We start from the raw sequence: 22,276 nt of genomic DNA, 5'->3' as shown, positions 1-22,276 counted from the left end.
ACTGCAATGCAAAAATACATTGGTTTTCCCTCTTAGTTGCATTTACTATTTCAGATTTTTATGACTGATCTTCAGCCGTGACACTGAAACTGGTCACTGCTTTATCCCCACAGGGTTAAAATACTCTTTTGGTAGCAATTTTTTGTTCTCAGTAACAAGTGTTTCGAACTATCCTCTTTGGGGGGCTCATGGTCTGACAGGGAACACTCCTTAGGGCACTCGAGGGGCTCCATCTTCCCCCTGAAGTGGTGGATATGGCAACCTAACAAAGATTTTCCTGGAACCTGAGCTTGCTCATCAGGCAGCACAAACCCAAAGTGAATACTGAGCTCAAAGAACTCATCCCCCTCCCCCGTAAATCTGGTTCTGGCCGTAGATTCCCACCCTGCAGGACTTGCTGTAAGTGGAGCAGTGAGCAGGGCACGTTTGGGCACTGAGGAGCTGAACTAACTTTGGGGTTTCTGTTCTCTGTTGTCACCTCACACGTGCAGGACTCAGGGGTGTGTCCTTTTAGGACTAAAGCAAACTGGTGGCACTAGCAGGGATACACAACACCTGTTCTTATCCCATCTCTGAGATCAGCTCACGGGCAGCTCCAGGCATCCCTAAAACATTTTTCCTTCACCCCCCGCCTTCCCCGGGTAAATTTTTATTAACCAGAAAAAGGCATAAAGTTGGGTTTGTTGAAGAAAATACCCCTTTTGTCCCTTTTCTCCTTGAACCCCATGAGGACACTGACCTTTCCCTGCCCCAAATCCTGTTAGGTGTTGTGTGTTCAGGCTCCAGACAGCGCTGGGGCTGAAGGAGCTGCTGCAGGAGGCACAGACCTCTCAGAAGGTGGGAAAGGGACTGGATGCAGCAGCAGCAGCAGCACCCAGCCCCTCCCTCCTGTCCCTGCAGGGGAGACAGCAGACACCCTGATGTGCCTGCGGTACTGCAAGGAGAGGGGAGCCCTGACCGTGGGCATCACCAACACCGTGGGCAGCTCCATCTCCCGCGAGACCGACTGCGGCGTGCACATCAACGCGGGCCCCGAGATCGGCGTGGCCAGCACCAAGGTGAGGCCCAGCCTCCACCCACTGGCTTTGCTGTTCCTGTCACTGCAGCCCCTGCTGAGGGGCTCGGCTCTCGCCTGGCTCCCCTGCTTCCCAGTCCCTTTTCTCCCCCGTTGCTCTCCATCGTTTGTGGGGTTGCAGGTGACATGCCCAGCAACACTCCTGGTTTTCCCGTAGCTTGCAGAGCTTTCAGTCTCTTTTTTAAAATGGAGCATTATTACAAGGAAACTGTGTTAAACACTGAAAACAAGCGGGTCTCAGAGGGGATGGTTCCTAAGAGGCAAGAATTCTCTCTCTGCCATCATTTGTCTTGAGGTGCACACTCAGTTTAAACTCAAGTCTAAAGATTGAAAGACCAGGTAATGGAAAGCTTGTCTGCTTTTAAATCCCTCACTGCTCTACCAAAGAAACTCTGATATTAAGACTATACTTTTGGCAAGTGGTGGAATGGTCTTTCACAAAAAAACAGTGTCCACCTAACGGGATTATTCTGGCTACGTGTGCTACAGTACAAAATAACTTGCTTTGCTGTGTTTCATTTTTGATGAAGTGCTTCTGCATGGTGAAATCTGCTTTGGTTTAGTTATATTTAGAGGCGAGATGATGTCAATCTGTTACATAAATTCAGCCAAAAACCACATTTGAGTTTAGTAGTTCATTGGGGAATTTGATCATGGAAAATTCACGAGTCTCTTAAAAGAAACCCTTGAACGGGTTGTTTGTCCCTGTTGTTCTCACATGGCCAACCATGCAGTTTGGGAGATAAATGGCATTTTTTTTCTCTGCTCGTGTGGGGAGTTAGCAGAGTTGTGCATATTTGAAATAGGAACTTGAAAATGTTCTGCCCTCAGGTTGTCCAGAACTTCACTTTGAGAATATTCTAAACAGCCCAAGCATGTTAGTGTGGCTGCTTGGTGCTGTGGGCTCCTGTGACCTCCAGCTGCAGCAAAGCAGAGCAGCTCCCATTCCACAGCAGACTCTGGTCAACATAACTAAAGCTTCCTGGATTCCTCCAGAGCTGTTTAACTCTCCAGTAGAGCAATGTGGAAGTTTGTTTGATCATTGCTTAGAAATGGGAGCAGAAATGCTACAAGCCTTTAATCTTATTTCTAAGAGACTTCAGTCCCAGGCTGGCCCCACAGCCCATTTCATAATGTTTGTGTTGCAGGGACTTCAGAGGGCAAATTGTGCAGCAGCTGTTTGAGAGTGTCCCTCGTGTGTTTCTGTGAATAGAATGGCCCCAGTATGAGCATTTCACTGCCTGTGCAGGGGATTCTTCCCCACAGTCAGTGACACCATGGCCCTGTAGGCACAGATGGAGCCTTACCCAGGTGAAGAGTTCAGGATCTGCTCTTAAAGAGGGGAGGTGGGAAATCACTTCCCTTGACTGAGGTCCAAAGGAATTACAGCTGGTTGTGATGGGCCCCCACTGTCCATCTCCAGGCAGGGGGTCTGCCCATCTCCAGTGTTTTCAGCATTTCCCTGCAGTGAAGAAGGACAAAGTGTGGTCACAAAACAGGGTCTGGTGGTCATCAGAGAATCTCAGAATGTAAAACCTTGGTTGTGGCATCTGACTGTCCTTGGAGTATGAGGAGATCACTGTGTGCCTCCCCTGGAGCTCTCCTCAGAGGAGCTTTGCCCTGGGAGTTTCGTGTTCATCCTCGCTACTAAGCTGGAACCAAAGCTGCCACTTGGTGCCACGTCAAGAATAAAGCCAAGAGCTGGCCCGAGGATTTTACCTGGTTGGTGCCATAATGACACGTTTCCTCTCTCTCCCCCCCTTCCCCCAGGCCTATACCAGCCAGTTTGTGTCCCTGGTGATGTTTGCCCTGATGATGTGTGACGACAGGATCTCCATGCAGGAGCGGCGCAAGGAGATCATGCGCGGGCTGAAGGGGCTGCCAGGTAGGACAGGTTTGCTGTGCTCACCCAGGGCATCCCCAGGGCCCAGCTGGACAGTCTGGGCTTTGTACAGACTGGGATTGCTGCAGTCTTTGGGGACACCTGGCCTGGGGCAGCCACCCTGATCAGTGAGTGCAGAGCGGCTGTTCCCAGTCCCTTGTGCAGCCCCATTATCCCTGGTGGCTCCAGAGCACCAAACTGGACCAGTGAAACACTGGAGTTCAGTCTCTTTGCAAACCCCTGCTGTCTGTGCCTGTGAGGGATGAGCAGTGTGTGTAGTTTGAGACACAGGCTATGAGCACACACAATTTGGATTCTCCTCCTTCCTTTTAGACTTGATCAAAGAGGTGCTGAGCATGGATGATGAGATCCAGAAGCTGGCCACAGAGCTGTACCATCAGAAGTCAGTCCTCATCATGGGACGGGGCTACCACTACGCCACATGCCTGGAGGGAGCTCTGGTAAGAGATTTCCTTATTACAGAGGTGGCTCAAACACCCTTAGCTTTGGACTCTGGATCTCAGTGCAGGGAGGAAGAGGGGGCTGCAGGAGTTGTGAATGCAGCTGACAGCTCTGGTGTGTGGCCAACACGCTGGCTCAGAGGGAGGGCACTGGCACAGGGTGCCCAGAGAAGCTGTGGCTGCCCCATCCCTGGAACTGTCCAAGGCCAGGCTGGAGCAACCTGGGAGAGTGGGAGGTGTCCCTGGGGGGACTGGATGGGCTTTAAGGTCCCTTCCAGCCAAACCATTCCATGATTCCGTGATCATAAATAGCTAAAACTCACCCTAACAATGCTGAGGCTGCTCCTTAAAGATTCCCATGTCACAGGCTACAAAGGGTGTGTTTTCCCCATTTACACTGGGAATGCTTTATTGTGACAGACTGGGCACCCTAATAAATCCAGGTCTTGGATGTGTTGGGATGAGATTTCCAGAAACACTCACCATCCAAAGCTGACTGTGTACTTTCCAAGCCCATAAATCGCAGTTTTTACATTTGAGGAGACTGTCGGATCTGAGGAGAGCCACAAAGCTTTAAAAACTTACTAAGTGGAAGAATCCACAGAGATGGTAAAAAAAAAAAAAAATCACAAGTTTGCTCACAGTTTTACGGATTTTTTTTTTTTTTAAATTTATTTTCCCCACCTAGAAAATTAAAGAGATCACCTACATGCACTCGGAGGGTATCCTGGCAGGGGAGCTGAAGCACGGTCCTCTGGCACTGGTGGACAAGCTGATGCCCGTTATCATGATCATCATGAGAGACCACACCTATGCCAAGTGCCAGAACGCCCTCCAGCAGGTCATTGCACGGCAGGTGAGGACCTGGCAGTGTTTGCAGGGCGTCAGAAATGCTGCTTTTCGTAGAGAAGCACTTCCCAGGCTGTTCACTTCAGTGTCACTGCCCAAAGTGTGAGCCCAGTAAATCTTGTGGGCGTTTCAAGAGCAGTTCTTGCAGAAGCCTGGGGTGGTCCAGTTAACCCTGAAATACCCTCCAGGGCTGCCCAGGGGATGTGAAGCTGTTGGGTTCCCAGTTAAGTGATCAGCTTTTGCTGCTGATGCCCTGAACAGCCAGAAAAGCACCTTCCAGACCTGCTTTGCTTCAGCATTTCCCTCTGTCTCAGGGGCGACCTGTGGTGATTTGTGACAAGGAAGACATCGAGACCATTAAGAACAACAAGAGAACCATCAAGGTTCCCCACTCAGTGGACTGCCTGCAGGGGATCCTGAGTGTCATCCCCCTCCAGCTGCTGGCCTTCCACCTCGCCGTGCTCCGGGGATACGACGTGAGTACAGCACTCCTTCCTCCTGCTCTCCTGTGTGCTGCCTGCAGGGCTGGGACAGCTGCCTTGGGTGAGGCTGGAAGGCTCTGGGGGCTGTCTGTGGAACTGCTTGAGCTGCTGGAAGGGCCAGGTTGGAGGGCAGAGCAGAACTGGGAGGAGCCCGGTGCACGTGGCTGGGTCGGTGCAGTTGAGTGTCTGTTCTGGTAGGAGCTCACAGGTTCTGGAGGGCTGGCAGGGAGCTCACAGGGAGGTAACAATCCTCAGGAGGGCGTTTGCAAACAGTCTGTTGGTGTTAGGTACTTGGTCTTAATACAGACACTGGCCTCCACCTGCTATCAGTGACCTCATTTGGTTTTTGACAGAGGAGTCGTAACAATTAAGGTGGTGGATTTTTTCTGCACTGATTGTCCTAAATTAATATGAGAATGTGTTCAGTTGTTTTCAATTTAAAGCAGAGCAAACGTTCCACACGTTACAAAGTTATACACAAACAAACAAAGTGTGTAAATACTCACGAGCCTGTTCTTTCTCCTCCCTCTCTGCAGGTTGATTTTCCAAGAAATCTGGCCAAGTCCGTAACTGTAGAGTGAAAGATCATCTGAATCATAGGGGCAAAGGGGAATTAAATGAAAGACTTTTTTTGGTACCAAAATAACTCGATTTTAAAGCCCCCTAGGTAAATCTTATTTTGGTAAATCATTGTTTGTGTATAAGATCACCATAATTCCATTACATTAGTGATTGTCCAGTTGATTCCACATGCTATGTCAATAATAGCTTTGGGTTTTTTTGAACAATAGACTTCCATGAAAGATGTTAAATGGTTTTCTTAAAGATTACTGAGACTTGTAGGTAAGGGGCCCTCCACTTTTCTTTGAGCTGATGTCATTGTCTCTGCCCCAGTGTGGCTCATTCCAGTCATTGATGAGAAAACACTGAATGAATTAATCACCTGTCATGCTCTCAGGCAGTGAAGCAGGACACCAGAGTATACAACTGGAACAAGAGCTGGTGCTGGTCATGCTTGTGCAGATATTTTACCAGGGGATGAAACTGTAAACAAGCCTTTGGGGTAAATTTCTGCCTCGTGTACAGAAGGGACTCCAACTGCCCCGTCACGGCCTCCTCGATTCTGGGCACGTGGGGAATGTGCCAAGGAAGTAACTTTGCTTCAGCAGGATTTTATCTATGCCAAAAAACATAGCAAGTGACAATCTCGTGTGGGCTGGGTGGCCACAGCTCTGTGTGACACCAGCACAGAGCTGCTGTGCCCAGGGGGACACTGGGTGTGATGGGAGCACTGGGGGGGCAGAGGAGCAGTGACCAGTGCTGGCTTTGTGCTGCTGTTGCTGTTGCTCTTGGCTGGGTGTTTTTTAAACAAGTGGAGTTTAAACTCAGCACAAGTCCCCCTGGGGGACTGTAACGCACCTGAAGGGCCCAGCTTTGTGCAGGTGTTTTTGCTGCAGGTCACTCACTGGTCTGGATGTATTTCTGTATTTTTACCTTGTGTCTCTCCAGCAGAGAGGGCACTAAAGCTCCTTTCTGAGGCTTGCTTAGCCAGGGTCCCCAAATGACATCAGGGGCTCTGGTTTATTTAGCAGCAGTTTTTGTGTGTCACATTCAGCTGGTTTAAAATTGAAGGGGATAAAAAGGCTCCATAGACACGACAGAAATAAACACCCTGGTAACAGTTTTGTAACCAGCTTGCAGAGAATCAGAAAAATGACATGGAAAATACGCCCTCAGGACTTAAAACCTGACCTGTTCAAAGGGCAGTTGCTGTGCATTTCCTAATGCAAAAAGGTGAATTTCCCACCATCTTGTTGGGGTTTGAATTAACCTAACGCAGGCACCATGAAAGAAAAACCAGGCTACAAGGTGTCAAGTGAATATTGCAGGTCACTCTCTGCCCCTGAGAAACGGCTTTAGCAAGTGCAGTGGTTGGGGACTGTAAGTCCTGCGTCCCCTGGCATCCAGGCTGCTCCATGACTGCTCAGATCCAGGTGTTCCCAAAGGCTCTGAGGCAGTTCTGCTTTCAGAGAAACCCACAGTGATTGCTTCACTTCAATTCAGCGTCAGCTCAAGGCTCAGTTTTATCATGAGTGTGAAAACTGCGTGCCTGGAAACAGCTTCTCAAAACCAGTGTATGTTGTTTATTAATCTGTCATATTCAGGCTATTCATTTATGAACACATTGTGCTGCCAGTGTCTGTTTAAGAACAAAGTAGTAAATATGGCATTTTAGTTGAGCAGATGCTGTGTATGAGGCACTGCCCCATGACAGCTGAGCCTCTGCCTAGACATGACCAGTAGCCCTCCCTGCTTCAGTTGGAGAGGATAATTGTCCTTGAGGAAGAAACAAGGCATGTTTAGTGCTAACTGGTTGAAAGACAACTCCTCTTCCTCCTCCTCCTCCTCCTCCTCCTCCTCCCACCCAACTTGCTTAAGAGAAACTCTGCAAGCCTTTCCTGTGGTGGGGCTGGATCCAGGCAGGGCTCCCCCCTGGATCCCCCCCAGCACAGGGAGGTGCAGTGTCCCACCCTATGTCCTTGGGTTGGGATCTCCTGCGAAACAACCCTGCAAGAGGATGATTTCAGATCTCTTTCCCTGATTGATTGCAGCAGGCCTTGCTTTTCCCCTGCCTTGCACAGAGCCCACCAGCTTGCCAGGTCTGCCAGCAAAGGGGGGCCAGACCCCCCTGTTAGATACCAGTTGCTGTTCTGTGAAAGTTTGTCGTTGCAGGCTGTTAAATATTTATGAAAGTCGTGTACAGAGAGGACCAAAGAACAGGAGTCTGAGTTGGAAATGTTGAGTCTGACACTCCCCCGTCAGCGTAGCTGTACAGATAGTGCTGAGCTCATGGGGTTTGTGCCGTGACAGACAAATCCCTGAACTCCCGAGGCTCAGGGGGGGCAGGTGGTGTCCACCCCACCCCCCTGCAGCAAACTGCCTGCCGTGTGTGCAGCTCTTGGCCTGCCAAAACAGAGGTTTAGTAGCTCCTTGCCACGGGGCTGTGGATGTTGTAGGGCTCCATCTCCCTGGATGCTCTGGAGCTCACCTGTATGAAGAACCTCCCTGCTGGGCATGGCAGGGGAACCCGGTCAGCATCTCGCTGTTGTTGTCGTTGCCATGCAGTGTGAAGTGAGAATGTACAAAGGACTCTTTTTAGCTTTCCTTACCTCATTTTCTCCACGTGTTGCATTTTGATGAACAGATGATGTTTCTCTTTTCCTTAGAAAACTCTTAGAATGTCTCGTGGTATTTATTAACAGCCAGTCAGTCTTCTGCTCTCCCAAATGAATGTTTTGCTTACTGAGCCAGTAAAATTCTCTCCTTCCTCACTGAGGTGTTGAAAAAAAATTCAGTAGCCCTGTCTCTAAAATTGAGCCACAGGTAAATACAGATAAAGGCCTTCCCATCTGGAGTAGCAGCTCCTACTCCTCTTCCTTTGGTCACAGTTTATTTTGATGTGAATAACTGTGTTTTCCTCCCCTCAAAGGGGAGCACAAGCCCGTGGGTCTTAGGGGGTTTTAATTACCAAAGACCAGAGCACTTCCAGCTCAGCAGCACACGTTGTTTCTGCCCAGTGGGTCCCAGACAGATTCCACGCTGACAGGAAGATTACACACACACACAAACACATGGAAATTAGGCTGCACATGGAATATATGTCAGAAAGGTTTCCCTGCAGAAGGGCCATGAACAGCCCTTTCCCAGGTTTGTCAGAGCAGTCAGCACTGCTCTCCAGAGCAGTGTCTGGGTGTCCCTGTCCTTGTGAGGTGCTGCACAGACAGGGCAGATCCATCTCCTCTTGGAGGGCCCTTCTGTCCAAAATCCTGCCTGGACACCCTTACTGGGTCAGGCTCAACCCCCCCTGTACTGAGAGAGCCAAAAGCTTCCCACAGCCCCTCTCCCAGCCCCGTGGGACAGAGCTCACAGACCTGGCATGAATTCCTCATTTCAGAGCCTTAAGCCCAGCCCAGCCCCACAGGTTTGGTTAAGCTGCACAGTGAAACACCTAAAGGTGTGAGCAAAACCACCCCAAGTGCAGAACTGGGCTTTCCCCCTCTCTAGCTGTCCCTGGGAGTCCCTGGTGCCAGGAGTAGGTGCCTGGTGGCCCGAGCTGGATGCAGGGAGGGACTGAAGTTCAGGGCTTGGGTAGCACGTCAGTGTTTAGCTGTGGCTGATTTTAGATCCTACCTGAATGTACCAAACTTGCCTCAAAGCATGGAAGTCCCTCCTCTCCGTCAGGAACAGGAAGAAGACGAAACAAAGAAGTGTTTGGGTTGCATAAAAAGGAAAGAAAGAAAACTCTTTGCCTTCAATTCAGTTTCTGTAAATAGACATTTTGGTGGCAAACCCCACGTCTCCTCCCTTGTAGATCTCCCTGCCTCTTCTGTACATTTCCAGCTGGCTTTGGGTTGTGGGGACCAGACTGTACCGTGTTTCCTGTCATGTGCTGTATGCAGAAGATGTCTTACTTTTGTCTGTAGTGTTTTACAATTTTGGGTTTTGTCCTTTTTTTGCTTACTTTTTTTGTATCTCACCCTTTGAATAAAATCAAGTGCCCTACATGAAACAAATGGAATTGCTGGTCTTTAGTTGGATGCTCTGAGAACAGGTGTAGCCCCCGTGGAAGTTCAGGGCAGGGTGTTCAAAGCAGAAAACCTGGGGGCTTTAACTCTCCCCCCCTGCCCAGCCAGGCTGCTTTCAGGTCAGAGGCACAGCCTGAATTTCACCTTTTCCCAACTGAGATTTTTTCCCGCTCTCCAGGAAAGCCCATGAAATCCCCCCCGAGGCAGAACTGTTCCTATTACCTTCTGCACCTTAATTCTTATTTAATTACCTGTCTTCTGTCACTGAGACCAGTCACAGCCAGCACAGCCCATACCTGACTTTGTGCTCGGTGGATATTACACACATTCCACAGCTTGTGAAATTCCTGGTTTCTTTTCCAGGACAGAGCCCTGTCTGGGTAGGGCAGGGCCGGGCAGCTGCACGAAGCAGCCCCAGAGCTGCTGAGCTGCCACAATTAAGGGCATGTTCTGGTCAGACAACAGCTGGGGGCTCAGTCATGGCTGGAAAATGCCTGGGTGACTTGGGAAGGGAAACCCACAGTGACAAAAGGCTGTCTGAAATCCCACCCCTGCTCCAGGGGGAGCATTCATTTGGATTCGTTTCCTCAGGGATCGTCACCTCTCCGGGGGAGCAGCATCAGACACTGTTTGTTTTGTTAAAAGTGAGCAGCTCAGATTCCTCCTCCTCCTCTCCAATGCCCCTCCAAGTGGCAGCGCTGAAAGGTCAGGAGGCTCCTCTCTGGAGCTCCCTGTCTTGGAATGAGGCTCCTCACTGGAGCTCCCTGTCTTGGAATGAGGCTCGTGTGTCCCTGGGAGCGCAGCAGGAGCTGGGAACAGGACTCTGCTCAGCTCTGCAGGGATAACCAGCAACAAACACAGGTCCTTGGCACGGCTGGGGTCACAGCTGCCCAGAAGGAGCAGGGAATCGTGCCAGGACTCCTCCTGGGGAGTTGGTGGGTGCCTGAAGTGGCTCCAGCCTCGGTCTGTCCCCGAACACCAACTGCTCCTGGCTCTGCACCACTGAGGGCTGCGATGTCTCAGCTGCTGGCACGGGCTGGTGACACCTCCTGGCACCCCAGGGAGGGGACAGGGCACCCCTGTTTCTGTCCTTCACCCCGAGGGCTGGACCCTGAGGAGCTCCAGGGGCTCGTTGCCCCTCCTGGGCAAGGTCTCATTCCATCTGATAAGGTGGCAGTGGAGAGGCAGCTGCAAAAGGCCACAGGCTGGGTCCTTCTCGGGTCAGTCCTCAGCTCTGGCTGCCAGGAAACCATTTCCTTACATCCTGATGTGGCAAGGAACAGTCAGACACAGAGACCTGCAGGCCCCGTGCACAGAAACGCTCCCAATCGTGCCCGGTTTGCCTCGGACGAGCTGACATTTGCAGATAAATGAGCTCCCAGAAGCCAAGAGGGACTCAAAGGAAGGCATAAGCATTTGGTTTGAATAAATTACATTAGACTGGCTGCTCCAGAGCTCTCCCGGGCCCCTCTAGAGCAACCTGCTCCCTGCCACGTTCCCCTCACCTCTGCACAGTGTGTGGACCCTCAGCACGGGCAGAGCTGAGCCTCAACCCTCTGCTGCCTCTGCACACCCTTGGAAGCTCCTTTAATTTGCCTCTGTTTACCTTCACTGGTATAAAGTGATGCTCACCTGTGCTTTTGGGAGGGCTGTGCAGGGCCAAGAGCCTGGGAATGGTGTTTTTTCCAAACCCTGAGCTCTTGCTCTCTGGTAAATGCTTTTCAGCGCTGCAGAGCAGAGCTGGGACACACACACAGCAAATGCCCACACAGAGCAGAGAAATGGCCCCTGCCCCCCCAAAACAGCCAGTTCTCAGGTCACTGTAAGCTGCTCAGAGCACATTCCGTAGGGAAAAGACTCCTTTGGACATGGAAAATTTGGAAGGAGGCCGCTGTGCAGCAACGTTTGGCTGGACACAGAACAGGGAAGGGGTGTTTTGCTTGCAGAACTGATTCCCGCTTCCCAGGGTGCTGCTTCCCACTGGTCTGCACTGGAGCCATCCTTACGTCTCCTGCTCTGCTGCCCAGGGCAGCTGCTGTTCACAGGCTGGGTTGAGCAATCTGTGCCCTCAGGGCCCTGAGGGCACCCCAAGCTCCTGTCAGAGGAGTGGGAGCACCCCTGGAGCCCACAGTGCTCTGCACTGACCAGACAGGAGACCAGCACTGTCCTCTCCCAGAAGGCAAATCCTTTGGTGCTGCCTCAGTGGCACAGCCAGACATGGCCAGAGAGGCTTCAGGGACATCCAAGAGCAATCCAAGAGCACCCAAGAGCAATCCAAGAGCAATCCAAGAGCAATCCAAGAGCATCCAAGAGCAATCCAAGAGCAATCCAAGAGCAATCCAAGAGCAATCCAAGAGCATCCGCCCCCGTCGGAGGCACAGCCTGACACGGCACTCGGAGATTTCTGCAGCTCCAGCTCAGACATCAAAGCTGTGTTTCTGCAAGCCTGACCCCAAACCCACCCTGTGTGCTTGACAAGAGGCTGCTCCTGACCTATTTCCATGCACTTATCAGCTGACTGGAATAACCTGAGAAGGAAAGCTGGCTTGCCAGGATGGTCCGTTCAGTGCTGAGGAGGTGACGCGGCCTCAGAGGAAAATCAGACCCACAAATCAGGCAGGACAGGACTCCTTCCCTCTCCTCAGTCTCGTTCTTTATTGTTTAGGCCAGATAAAGCAGGTCCCCATGGTCCTTAGGGATTCCTGTGGGAACAGGTTAAAGAAAGGAGCTGCTGGGCTGTGCCTGGCCGGGAGCAGCAGCAGAGCTGGAACCCAGAGTGCTGCCAGCCCAGACACACCGGGGCACTCACAGCACCCCCAGCCCAGGGCTCAGCCCAGGCAGGCTCCCCAGGGCTCTGGGGGGCACACGGGACGGGTGCCAGCACGGCAGGACGTTCAGAGGGTGGGAGGGCACCCAGATTCCTTGTTAAGGTCAAAATGACCTGCACCAGGCAAACCTGGGCTGCACTGAAGTGCTGCTGCAGCTCCTGCTGAGAGGAGCAGTCAGCGAAGCTGCAGGGATGCAGCTGAGCCCTCCCTGCTCCCCCCATCCCCTCTGTGCCCAGCGAGAGGTCCAGGGGAGGGGGTGGCAGGAGCCTCCCGGGCAGAGCAGGACAGGGATGGGGCACTGCAGGGGACGGCAGGCTCTGGCAGCAACCCCCCCCCTTCACATCACCGTGGGGAAGGATCCGCTGCCTCCCCTCCCTGCTGGTGCCCGAGCTCAGAGCAGCCTTCCTGGAGCTCCCGGGGGGTGCCTGTGGCCCCCCGGCACTGGGCAGGACACGAGGATGTGCCTGAAGCTGGTTTTGTACCCAAAGCCACCCTCCAGGGCTGTCAGTGCATGGGGACACCGGGAAAACCCAGCTGGAGCTCCAGAACCTCCCCTGGAGCAGGAGAGCAGAGCAGGGCACGGCCAGCACAGACAGAGTGGGCCCCGTGGTCCATGGCCTGACCATTCCACTGCAAACTGCGGCAGGGACTCATTCCTGCTGGCATTTCTTGTCCCCAGGAAGAGAGGCTTTCCCAAGAGAGGCTTTCCCAAGAGAGGCTTTCCCAAGAGAGGCTTTCCCAAGCCCAGCCTCGGAGCTGCTGACCGCTGGAATTCTCTTGGATCCAACCGAGCCCCAGCCGGGCCACCCTGAGGAAGCTCAAGGCACACGATCCCCACGCCGGGCAGGATGGTCACGTCCCCAGAGTGGCCTCCCTGGGGACACAACATGGAACCTGAGGCTCCGGGAGGGATTTCAGAGTTGCACAAAGCTGGGAATGACACGCGCGGGATAAACTCCTGCTGACCCAAAGCGTGAGGAGTCACAGCCCCTGTGACCCTGGATGTGTCACACCCCGTGCCAGGAGAGAAGGGCAGTGCTCCTGCTGCTCCTCCTCCTCCTCCTCCTCCTCTGTGCCACTGGAGGCACAGCGGGTCGGACAAAGCAGGGTCTCAAACCCGCTCCTAAACCCTTCGCAGCTTAAAATCTGCCCCATCCCTCCAAGGAGTGCTCTGCATCTCACACTCACCCCTCCCGTTTGGGTGTCCCAGGCGTGTCATGGCCAGTATGGAAGAGCAGTAAACCGAGTAATTCATTTGTAGGTGCCTCCCCTTTGATGCATCAGCTGGATGTGACCAGCTGGAGTCACACTGGGCACAAAAAGCTGCTCTGGAGATGCTTTAGTGTAGGAGAAAAAGAACTTCAGCAAGACCTGGGCTTTAGCACCGTGGAGCAGCAACCCAGAAACACTTCTCTCATCAGCAGGAACAAGCAGGGAAAGGTTCAGCTGGGACAAGGACTTCCAGCCCTGGGAATGCTGCTCTCTGGGACGCTTCCTGCTTCTTTCAGTGGCTGTGGAGGGCACTGTGGACAATCCCACTCCAAAGGGAAATACCTGCCATTATTCCATGGCTGGGAAAAATAGAGGAGGAACTGCAGCTGCTCCTGAGGCCACACAGCCTGTGGGTGCTGCTTCCCAGAAGGGGAATGGGAAGCAGAGCCCAAATCAGGAGGTCCTGGGTGACCCACAGGCAGTTTCAGAGCAGGCTGTGATGTGGCACAGACCCTGTGCCTGCCCTCCCCCAGGTGGGTTTGGGGGTTCAGGCCCAGCTCCTTGGTCCCTCAGGAGCCACAGCTTGCCCAGAGGTCCAGAGCAAGGTTGTTTCATGGAGAAACAACAGCTGAGACCATTTCAGTGCTGGCCTGAGCCCGAGTCCAGCCTGCCCAGCGTGTTTGGATGGAGCTGTGCAGAGTGTCCCCAAAATGCCAGCTCTGACTCACCAGCACCCACCTCCCCCTGAGGGCTGTTTGCAGAGTTCCCCCGCAGTCCCAGAGGTGCAGGGGAGGTGGCACTGACCCCCAGGGTGGTTTCCAGAGGGGCCAGAAAGGGAAGTGGAGCTCTGCTGTGCCTCGGGAGCAGGGATTAACCCCCTGTCGTGCCGAGTTTGTCCCGCCGTGTTTCCCTCGCACTGAGTAATCCCAAACAAGTCTGGATCCTCTCCCTGCACACACAAAGTCCTCCTTTGTCTCACCCAGCACCCCAGAAAGCCCTGAAACCCCTTTATCTCCAGGGGTGCCCCCCCATCCCCTCCTCCTGCCAGGGTGACCCCGGTGCCAGTTTGTGGGCGCTGGACGGACACCCCTGGCCAGAGCTGGAACTGGAACCAGAATATCCACCAGAAAAACCATCTCCCCTAGCTCCCAGGGCTGTTGTTTTTATGGCTGCCTGTCCTTTTTGCAGGTGGACCGGATCGCTGCCTCCAGGGACTGAGCACGTTCCTCGCCGGAGCCACAACGGCCTCAGCCACCTCGGGGAGCCGGAGCTGGGTGAGCTGGGGCAGCCAGAGCTGAGCCCTGGGGGACACCAGCCCTGGGGGACATCAGCCCTGGGGGACACCAGCCCTGGGGGACATCAGCCCTGGGGGACACCAGCCCTGGGGGACACCATCCCCACTGAGGCGGCGATGCCATCAGTCAGGTCCCACCTGCCGTGCCCAGCTCAGCTCAGCGTCCCCCAAATGTGAGTGTTCAGCCCTGAATAAAAGCCAGAACCCCCCTCTAGGTCAGGGCCAGAGCCAGAGATCCCCCAGCTCGCTTGGTTGTGTCTTGCACTGCAGTTCTTGTCTTGTCTGTAGGTTTGAAACAATAAAATTCTCCAAAGAGTGTCTTGATTTTGCAAGCAGATGCCAGAAGCAGAGTGTTCTGCTTTGAGGATGCCCAGTTTGCCTGTTCTTGGATGGTTTCTTTCCCTTCTTGGCTTCTGAGGCCCAAGAAACAAAGCCAAGTTCATGACTCCCCCTCCTGTCCCTGCTCAGTGACAGCATTGGTGGCTTTGACCCCAATTTCTCCCCTTCCTGTGAGCGTGGTGGGGTTGTACCTCACACAAAACCTCTGTTGAGGGCTGGATCTTTTGTCCTTGTGGTGACTGTCACAGGAGCCTGGCTGGACAGCCCTGCACCTCATTCTGTGTGCTCAACATGCCAGATCCATCTGGCCAAAAAAAAAAAAAAAAAGCCCCATCCGACCCAAAAACCTGCTGAAACGTCCCTGGCAAGATCCTGGGAGTGGAGAAAAACCCTCACCTTTCACAGGAGTGGGTTGGAGAGCTGCAAAACCAGCCCAGGACACAGAGGAGCAGTGGTTTGGTGTGCAGGGCTGGACATCAGAAAACGCCACTTGGCCCGTGGGGAACATTCCCTGCCCCTGGTGCCCACGGTCACTCGTGGACCCAGGACACAGCCAGGGCAAGGGGAGGGTATGACTGGCAGGGGCACAAAGCTCCCAGTGCCTTGAGCCCAGTGGGATGTGGATTCCTGCAGGAATCAGGCCCCAGGCCGGGCAGAATAACCCCAGATCCCACCTGGTTCCTCATCCTGGATCATCCCTATCCCAGACACAGCCAGGATTCACCCAGGCCGTGATCTGTGCCAGTCCCTGGCGCTTGGGTGACCTTCAGGACTGATTTTTGCAAACAGACCTGTGGCAATGAGGGATGAGGGCCACGCTCCAGGGCTGCCCACAGACCTCCTGCCACCACCCCCAGAGCAGTCTTAGAGGGCAGGCTTTCCAGGGTCCCTGTTCTCGTGGATTCATGGAATTGTTTGGGTTGGAAGGGACCTTAAAGATCATCTTGTTCCAGGCCCCCTGCCATGGGCAGGGACACTTTGCCTTGGCCGCCACAGCACGGGGCACACAGCCTGAGCATCCCCCAGCACGCTTGGCTGGGCAAAATCCAGCTCTGGAGGGCATGGAAAATTCCTGGAACACGGGCCATTTGAGTTATAAATCTTCCTTATCCCAGTTCAATCAATATGTCCTGGAATATGGGGGGGGAAAAAAAAATCCAAAGTACAACAAATGCACACTCCAAAATACATCTTGCCACTCTGGAGCTGCCCCAGGAGCTGGGCTGGGCTGGGCAGTTGTGCCCCAGATCAAGGGCACAGGAGGAATTGAAAAGCTGTGCAGGCAAAGAGGGCAGGGAAATCTCAATTCCAGCGGCGCTGCAGAGGGAAATCTGCTGAGCAGGGAATGAGATTCCTGCCTGACCCTGTCCCAGCTCCCAGGGGACACTGGGAGGGAACCTTCCCAGTTCACTGGGCCAGGCTGGGCAGGGAGGATGAGAAAGGGTGGGCTTAGATGAGGTGTTAGGAAGGAATCCTTCCCTGGGAGGGTGGGCAGGCCCTGGCACAGGCTGCCCAGAGAAGCTGTGGCTGCCCCTGGATCCCTGGAAGTGTCCAAGGCCAGGTTGGAGCACCCTGGGCTGGTGGAAGGTGTCCCTGCCCATGGCAGGGGGTGGCACTGGATGGGCTTTGAGGTCCCTCCCAACCCAAACCATTCCATTTTGCTGTGATTGTAACCCAGGACAGTCCATCCCACTTGGACACTGCTCCACATCAGCCTGGAACAGCCTCACTTTTCCTGCCACCCGAGCAGGGGTGGGGCTGCCCTTTGCCAGAACCCCATTTTAGGGTAAGAAAGTGCCTGTGTGAGTTTGTCCTCTCCTGCTTGCACCGTTTTCAAACCTCACACACAGGTCTGAATAAAGCAGCAGAACCACACTCCGTGTCCAGTCATGGAAGTTGATGATCCTGGGGTGTTTTCCAAGTCCAGCCCTCCTGTCCCTGTGGCACGGGACACTCCCTGGCACCACGGGCTGAGCCTGGCATGAATCAGCTCCTCTGATGGCAAGGCACTACAAAAACTGACATAGAAACAACACCTTTTGCAGGCTGCACCAGCCTGAGTCTGACTGGCCAAGCACAGCTGGGAAAAGCCTTGATGCTTCCCCGCAAATCTGGAGCACCCAGAGTGTCCAAAGGCTGATCCAATCCCTGCTGCTCCTGCACAGCATCACCAGCAGCTCCACTCCTGCTGCAAACCGGTGCAGCTCCACGAGGAGCTGCTAATTGAGACAACATCCCCCTTTTTCCATGGGCTGGAAACTCTCTGAACTTCCTCCAGCAGCCTCCTCCGCCTTCCCTGGAGCAAGGGAAGCATTTCTGAGATCCATCAGGATCCCTGCATTACCAACTGCAGCTCTTTGGACTCAGCACACAGAACATCCCCCACCCCCCCCCACCCCTCCCAGCTCCAAACCCTTCCCAGGGCCAGTGTGGGAACGGCTTCGGGCTCAGCTCATCCCTTCCACGGCTCTTCTGCGACAGAGAGGGGGGGAAGGGAAAAAACCCAAACCCAACCCAACATCCTGAGGCTCCAGTGCAGTGATTTATCCCCGAGCTGGCTGCAGACAGACAGACAGACACACAGACACACAGACACACAGACACCCCCAGGGTCAGGATCCTGCCTCGCTGTCTCCCCACCGAGATTAAATCATATCCCAGCAACGGCAGAGAGGGAGGGAAAAAAAGCAGTCGGGAATTTTTGGAGAGGAAATAGATGGAAAGAGGAGGGGAAAGGATTGGACGGGAGTGGCTCGTGGGTGGAGTGTGAGGGACCCCTTTGCTGCCCTGGGGCACAGCTCCTGTCCTCCTCCTGCAGGGCAGGGCAGGTTCCCATGGGAGCTGGGGATCCCATTCCCCATTCCCCATTCCCCATTCCCCATTCCCCATTCCCCATTCCCCCCTCTCAGGGTCTGTGCAAGCTCAGCTGAGCTGAGCCGAGCCCAGAAGGAGGTGGCACCAGTTGAAGCCAAAGGTTTGTCCCCCAGAGCAAGGCAGGAGCTCAGGACGAGGAGCGTCCTCACAGAATCCCCTGCAGGCACACGGACACACCACCCTCCTGCACCAGCCCAAACGAACCTAAACCATTCTCTGCTGGTTTGGTTTGTTTTTTTTTTTTTTAGCTCATTATTATTTAAAAGAGAATTGCACTGAACTTATTTAGCTCCTGAAGGGGTTTATCTGCAGCAGGGATGGACCAAGGGCCAGGACCGCTCGTGGAGGGGGCAGGAGGAGCCCAGCACTGCAGGACACGCAATTGTCCCCAGCTGTCACTGGCATGAATGGGGAGGAACCACTCAGAGGAACCCTCCCACCGCCTCTAGCCACCAGCAGCCAGCAGATGAGGCTCCTAGAGAAGGGCTCCATGGGGCTGTGTGTGTCAGCTGGGCTCTGCCAAGCCTGACACGTTTTAGATGTCTGCATTAGAGCAGAAAGTAACAGCTGTCAGCCTAAGGAGTACCTGAAACCTTGAATCAGCCTCCAGGGAAAAGAAGGGGAAAAAAAAAAGGGAGAAAAAAATTATGGTTTATTTTTCAGCCTTGGCCACAGTTTTAAGAAAAATAATTTGCTGTTGCTGTTTTCACACATATGCAACAAATAAAGCTCCCCCGTTAAAGCCCAAATCTGAATTAGTTTTTAGGGAAAGCATTTCCCCCCCTTCCTCCAAATACTGCAGCAAGCACGGGGAGGTGAAGGTGTCCAGGGAGAAGCTCCTGTCTGTGTGCAGGGAGCTCTGCCCTGCACAGCACCAGTGGTTCTGCAGCCCCTCCTCGAGCAGGGTCCCAGCTCCCCACCCACCTTCGGAGCCCCAGGGCAGGTTTGCTTCCCCCTTGCCAGTCCCACACAGTGATTCCTGTGATCTCCCCTGTTCAGACTGAGCTGGGGGAGCTCAGAGGTGTTGGAATTGCAGTGTTCTGGTTCCTCCCCTAACTCCAGCTTTAGGTTTATTACGATCTATTTATTGTGTTCCGTGGCCTTTACCTGCTAAAATCAAAGATTCCATAAGCTGATGGGGTCCCTCCCTACCCTGCCAGTCAAGACCTGTGTTTATCCCACTGAATCAATGGGTTCTCTGGCTGCTTTCCAGCAGTTTGTGCCTTCTTTTTTTCTTTTTCTTTTTCTTTCTTTTTAGTTGCTCGCACTCGGGTCTGTTTCTTGTTGATTTAATTCTGTGCTGTGGGAATGTCACAGAGTGCCACAGTGGATGAGGCCGCTGGCCTGGGTGGTCCCACACTTGGCCTCAGCTGCTGCCCGAGGCAGCCAAGCCCTGTCAGTGAGAAATGCTTTGGAAGGGTGTGAAGTGAAGGCCAGGAGTGCTCAGCCCCTCCTTCCAGCACACATCCTGCAGCCAGGGAGGGGCAGGACCCCTCAGCACCTCCAGCCCCCTCCACACACAGCCCTGCTGTCCCTCAGCTCCCTGCAGGGCACACCCTGCCAGCCTGGATCCATGAACTGGGTCCATGAACTGGATTCCTGAACTGGATCCATGAACTGGGTCCATGAACTGGATCCATGAGCTGAATCCATGAACTGGGTCCATGAACTGGGTCCATGAACTGGATCCATGAACTGGGTCCATGAACTGGCTCCATCAACTGGATCCATGAACTGGGTCCATGAACTGGGTCCATCAACTGGATCCATGGCACAGGATCCATGAACTGGATCCATGGCACTGGATCTATAACACTGGATCCATGGCACTGGGTCCATGGCACTGGGTCCATGCCTGACTCCACACCGTGGCCCAGGCTCTTCATGGGTCACAGAGGACCCTCAGATCACGGGATCCAGTTACTGTTCCCTTTCCCGAGATGCTTCCCAGGAATGCCCGAAAAACTTTTGGCTTTGGGAGGAAAAGCCAAGCCCTCACTCCCCTCCAACATCTGCCTTTCACTGTTCCACAGGTCAGGCAGAGCAGCCCTTTGTGTGAGGGCCCCTCTGTGGAAGCAGGGTGGGCTGATGATGCTGGTGGGATCCAGGCAGGATCCACATCTGATGGTTCCCATTTCCAAAGGGCACTCAAACCTTTGCCAGTCTGGCCTCAGAGGAGCAGACAGAGTTCCCCCCATACTTGCAGCACTACCTAAACTTTCCCCTGCTGCTGTAGGGAACATTTGGATGCTCAGGGAACCAGAAATCTGTTTAAAGGAACTAATCCTGGGTTCCATTGCCAAAAAGCCCCAACACTTTACAGTCGTGCAGGCCCAAAGAGAACAGCAAGGGAAACGAGATGGAGCTCCAGGGGATGCAACGAGCCAGGATCAGGGGCAAAGGCAGTGCCAGAGATGGGGGCAGAAGCACAAGACCCTTTTCAGGAGGACCTGTGCAACACCTGGTTCCAGTTATCATCTATAAATCCCAGAGGGAGGTGTGTTCCAGCTGGGAACACCTGCTGAGGCAGCACATGGCCAGGTTTTAACTGTGAAGAAGACAAAACTTTCATAACATGTGGTGTTCCAGTACCTGAGCTCCAGTTTTGCTTCTGAAGCAAGAAGTGCCACCAACAGCTCTGCTCCAGGAGCTTCCTCCTTTTCTCCTCCAAACCTGGCTGTTCCCGAGCCCAGGGCTGCTCCAATCCAGGTGGGATTGCTGCTGTCTGGGAAATGGGTCCAGTCACTGGATAGAAAGAGTTTCTGCTGCTGTGGAGGCACCTCCAGACTGGTTTGCACTCTCAGGAGGAGCAGCCTCATTCCATCCTGTTCTGAGCTCAGCCAGGGAATCCCATATAGCTCTGGAAAACCAGAGGAACCAGGGATGGAGTCACCAAGGACTTTCCCTGGGTTTGTTGCCTCCACAAACTGTGCCCTGTGTGAAGCCAGAGGGACTGGGGACAAAATCACTGGGGACTTTGCCTGGGTTTTTTCTGCCTCTGAAGGTGGGTGGTGCCAAGTGTACCCTCAGTTCACCCACTGTCACAGCCAGGAATCAGCACTGCGTTCCTCTGCCTTATTTGGGTCAATGCAAATTACTCAGTCTCCTAAAAAAAGCAACTTATGAGATTCTCCTGCAGCTGCAAAGGAGACAACAATGGTTTGCTGTCAGGCCTGGAGGACAGGCTGTTGTCACAGGAGTGCCTGGCATGCAAATAACAACTCTTTCACCCTTCACAGGTTATTCGCCTCCACATCCTTCTCTAACAAAAAACAAAACAAAACAAAACAAAACAAAACTTACTTTATTTTGCAAGGAAATGATTTTCACCAGATCGTCTCAGGCTGGGGGAGCAGCCTGGCCCATCCCCTTCCCTGCCCAGACAGGAACAGGCAGAGGCAGACAAGTGAGAATGACTTCACAATTTGACCTTCTGAGCTGGACTGTTTGAAAAAACAAACAGAAACCCGTCTGATGCTGCTGCACTTGTTTCAGTACATTTTTAGCCACTGGAAATCTCTGCAGTTTCCCTGGCAGGCCGTGGAACAGGAGGCTGTGATCACTGTCACATCATCACACACCGATCTTACCCCAAAAAAGTGAATGACCGTCAAACCCCCATCAAAACAGAAATCCCCGAGTTCTGCCCCGTGGGATCCGATCTGGCAGTCCATGGAATGCTGCCCACGTTGGCTCCCTTGCATCAGACACAGCTAAAAATACCTCCCATTCATTCCCAGTGGTTTTTTTTTTTTCCACATCTGCCGTTGCCGTGGTGACGGGGTCCGTGCCATCGGAGCAGGAGGGGGAGGCACAGCCCCCCAGGGGGAGGGCATTTCAAGGCATTTCGTCCTGGCATCTTTTCACTGAGGGTGTTTAAGGGTTCACCAGCACCCCAATACCTTCAATAAAATAGTATTCTATTTATTTATTTATTTATTTATTTATTTATTTATTTATTTAAATCACAAGCTCACAAGTGCCCTGATACCTTAAATAAAATAATAAAAAAATGATCTCTTTATGTATAAACATTTATCTATATATAATATCTATTTAAAGAAATATATATATATTTATATATTTAATTAATTTAAATATCTATAAACAGATATTTATAAATAAAATAAATAATATAAATAAATAAATATAAAATAAATAATATAAATAATATAAATAAAACCTTGGGAACCAATCCCAGCCTTCTCCTCAGCCACTTCAGTCCAGTCGGGCAGTGCACAGGAATTTTCGTTGTGTCTGAGCTCAGGCACTGCAGAGCCAAGATCAGGGGAAAAAAAAAAAAAACAACAAAATCTCACTTTCCCAGAGGATTTTTTTTCCCAGCTTGTCTCTAGAACAGCTCCAGGTTTGCCCCCACGGGTCCCAGCATGGGA

The 22,276-nt window shown here is 52.9% G+C and overlaps 1 protein-coding gene across 2 annotated transcripts in view; it reads left to right on the top strand.

The window, feature by feature from the left end:
- GFPT1 (glutamine--fructose-6-phosphate transaminase 1) overlaps nucleotides 1-14,667 on the top strand; it is a 38,088-nt gene extending 23,421 nt beyond the window's left edge. The window contains exons 14-19 of one of the 2 annotated variants that reach the window (XM_027905796.1): nucleotides 901-1,058; nucleotides 2,846-2,960; nucleotides 3,291-3,418; nucleotides 4,107-4,274; nucleotides 4,582-4,743; nucleotides 14,564-14,667. In XM_027905796.1, coding sequence (XP_027761597.1) covers nucleotides 901-1,058; nucleotides 2,846-2,960; nucleotides 3,291-3,418; nucleotides 4,107-4,274; nucleotides 4,582-4,743; nucleotides 14,564-14,593 — 761 coding nt within the window. In that variant the 3' untranslated portion in view covers nucleotides 14,594-14,667. Of the gene's footprint in view, nucleotides 1-900; nucleotides 1,059-2,845; nucleotides 2,961-3,290; nucleotides 3,419-4,106; nucleotides 4,275-4,581; nucleotides 4,744-5,285; nucleotides 5,580-14,563 lie in introns of those variants that run through there. The other variant, XM_027905795.1, reaches the window with a different exon arrangement.
- Nucleotides 14,668-22,276: the final 7,609 nt, after the last annotated feature.

The sequence above is a fragment of the Empidonax traillii genome, unplaced genomic scaffold (assembly GCF_003031625.1).
Source record: "Empidonax traillii isolate 1590-97213 ecotype Southwest subspecies unplaced genomic scaffold, ASM303162v1 scaffold1208:size176031, whole genome shotgun sequence".
Classification (NCBI taxonomy): Eukaryota; Metazoa; Chordata; class Aves; order Passeriformes; family Tyrannidae; genus Empidonax; species Empidonax traillii.
This window is presented reverse-complemented; position numbering and strand designations above follow the sequence as displayed.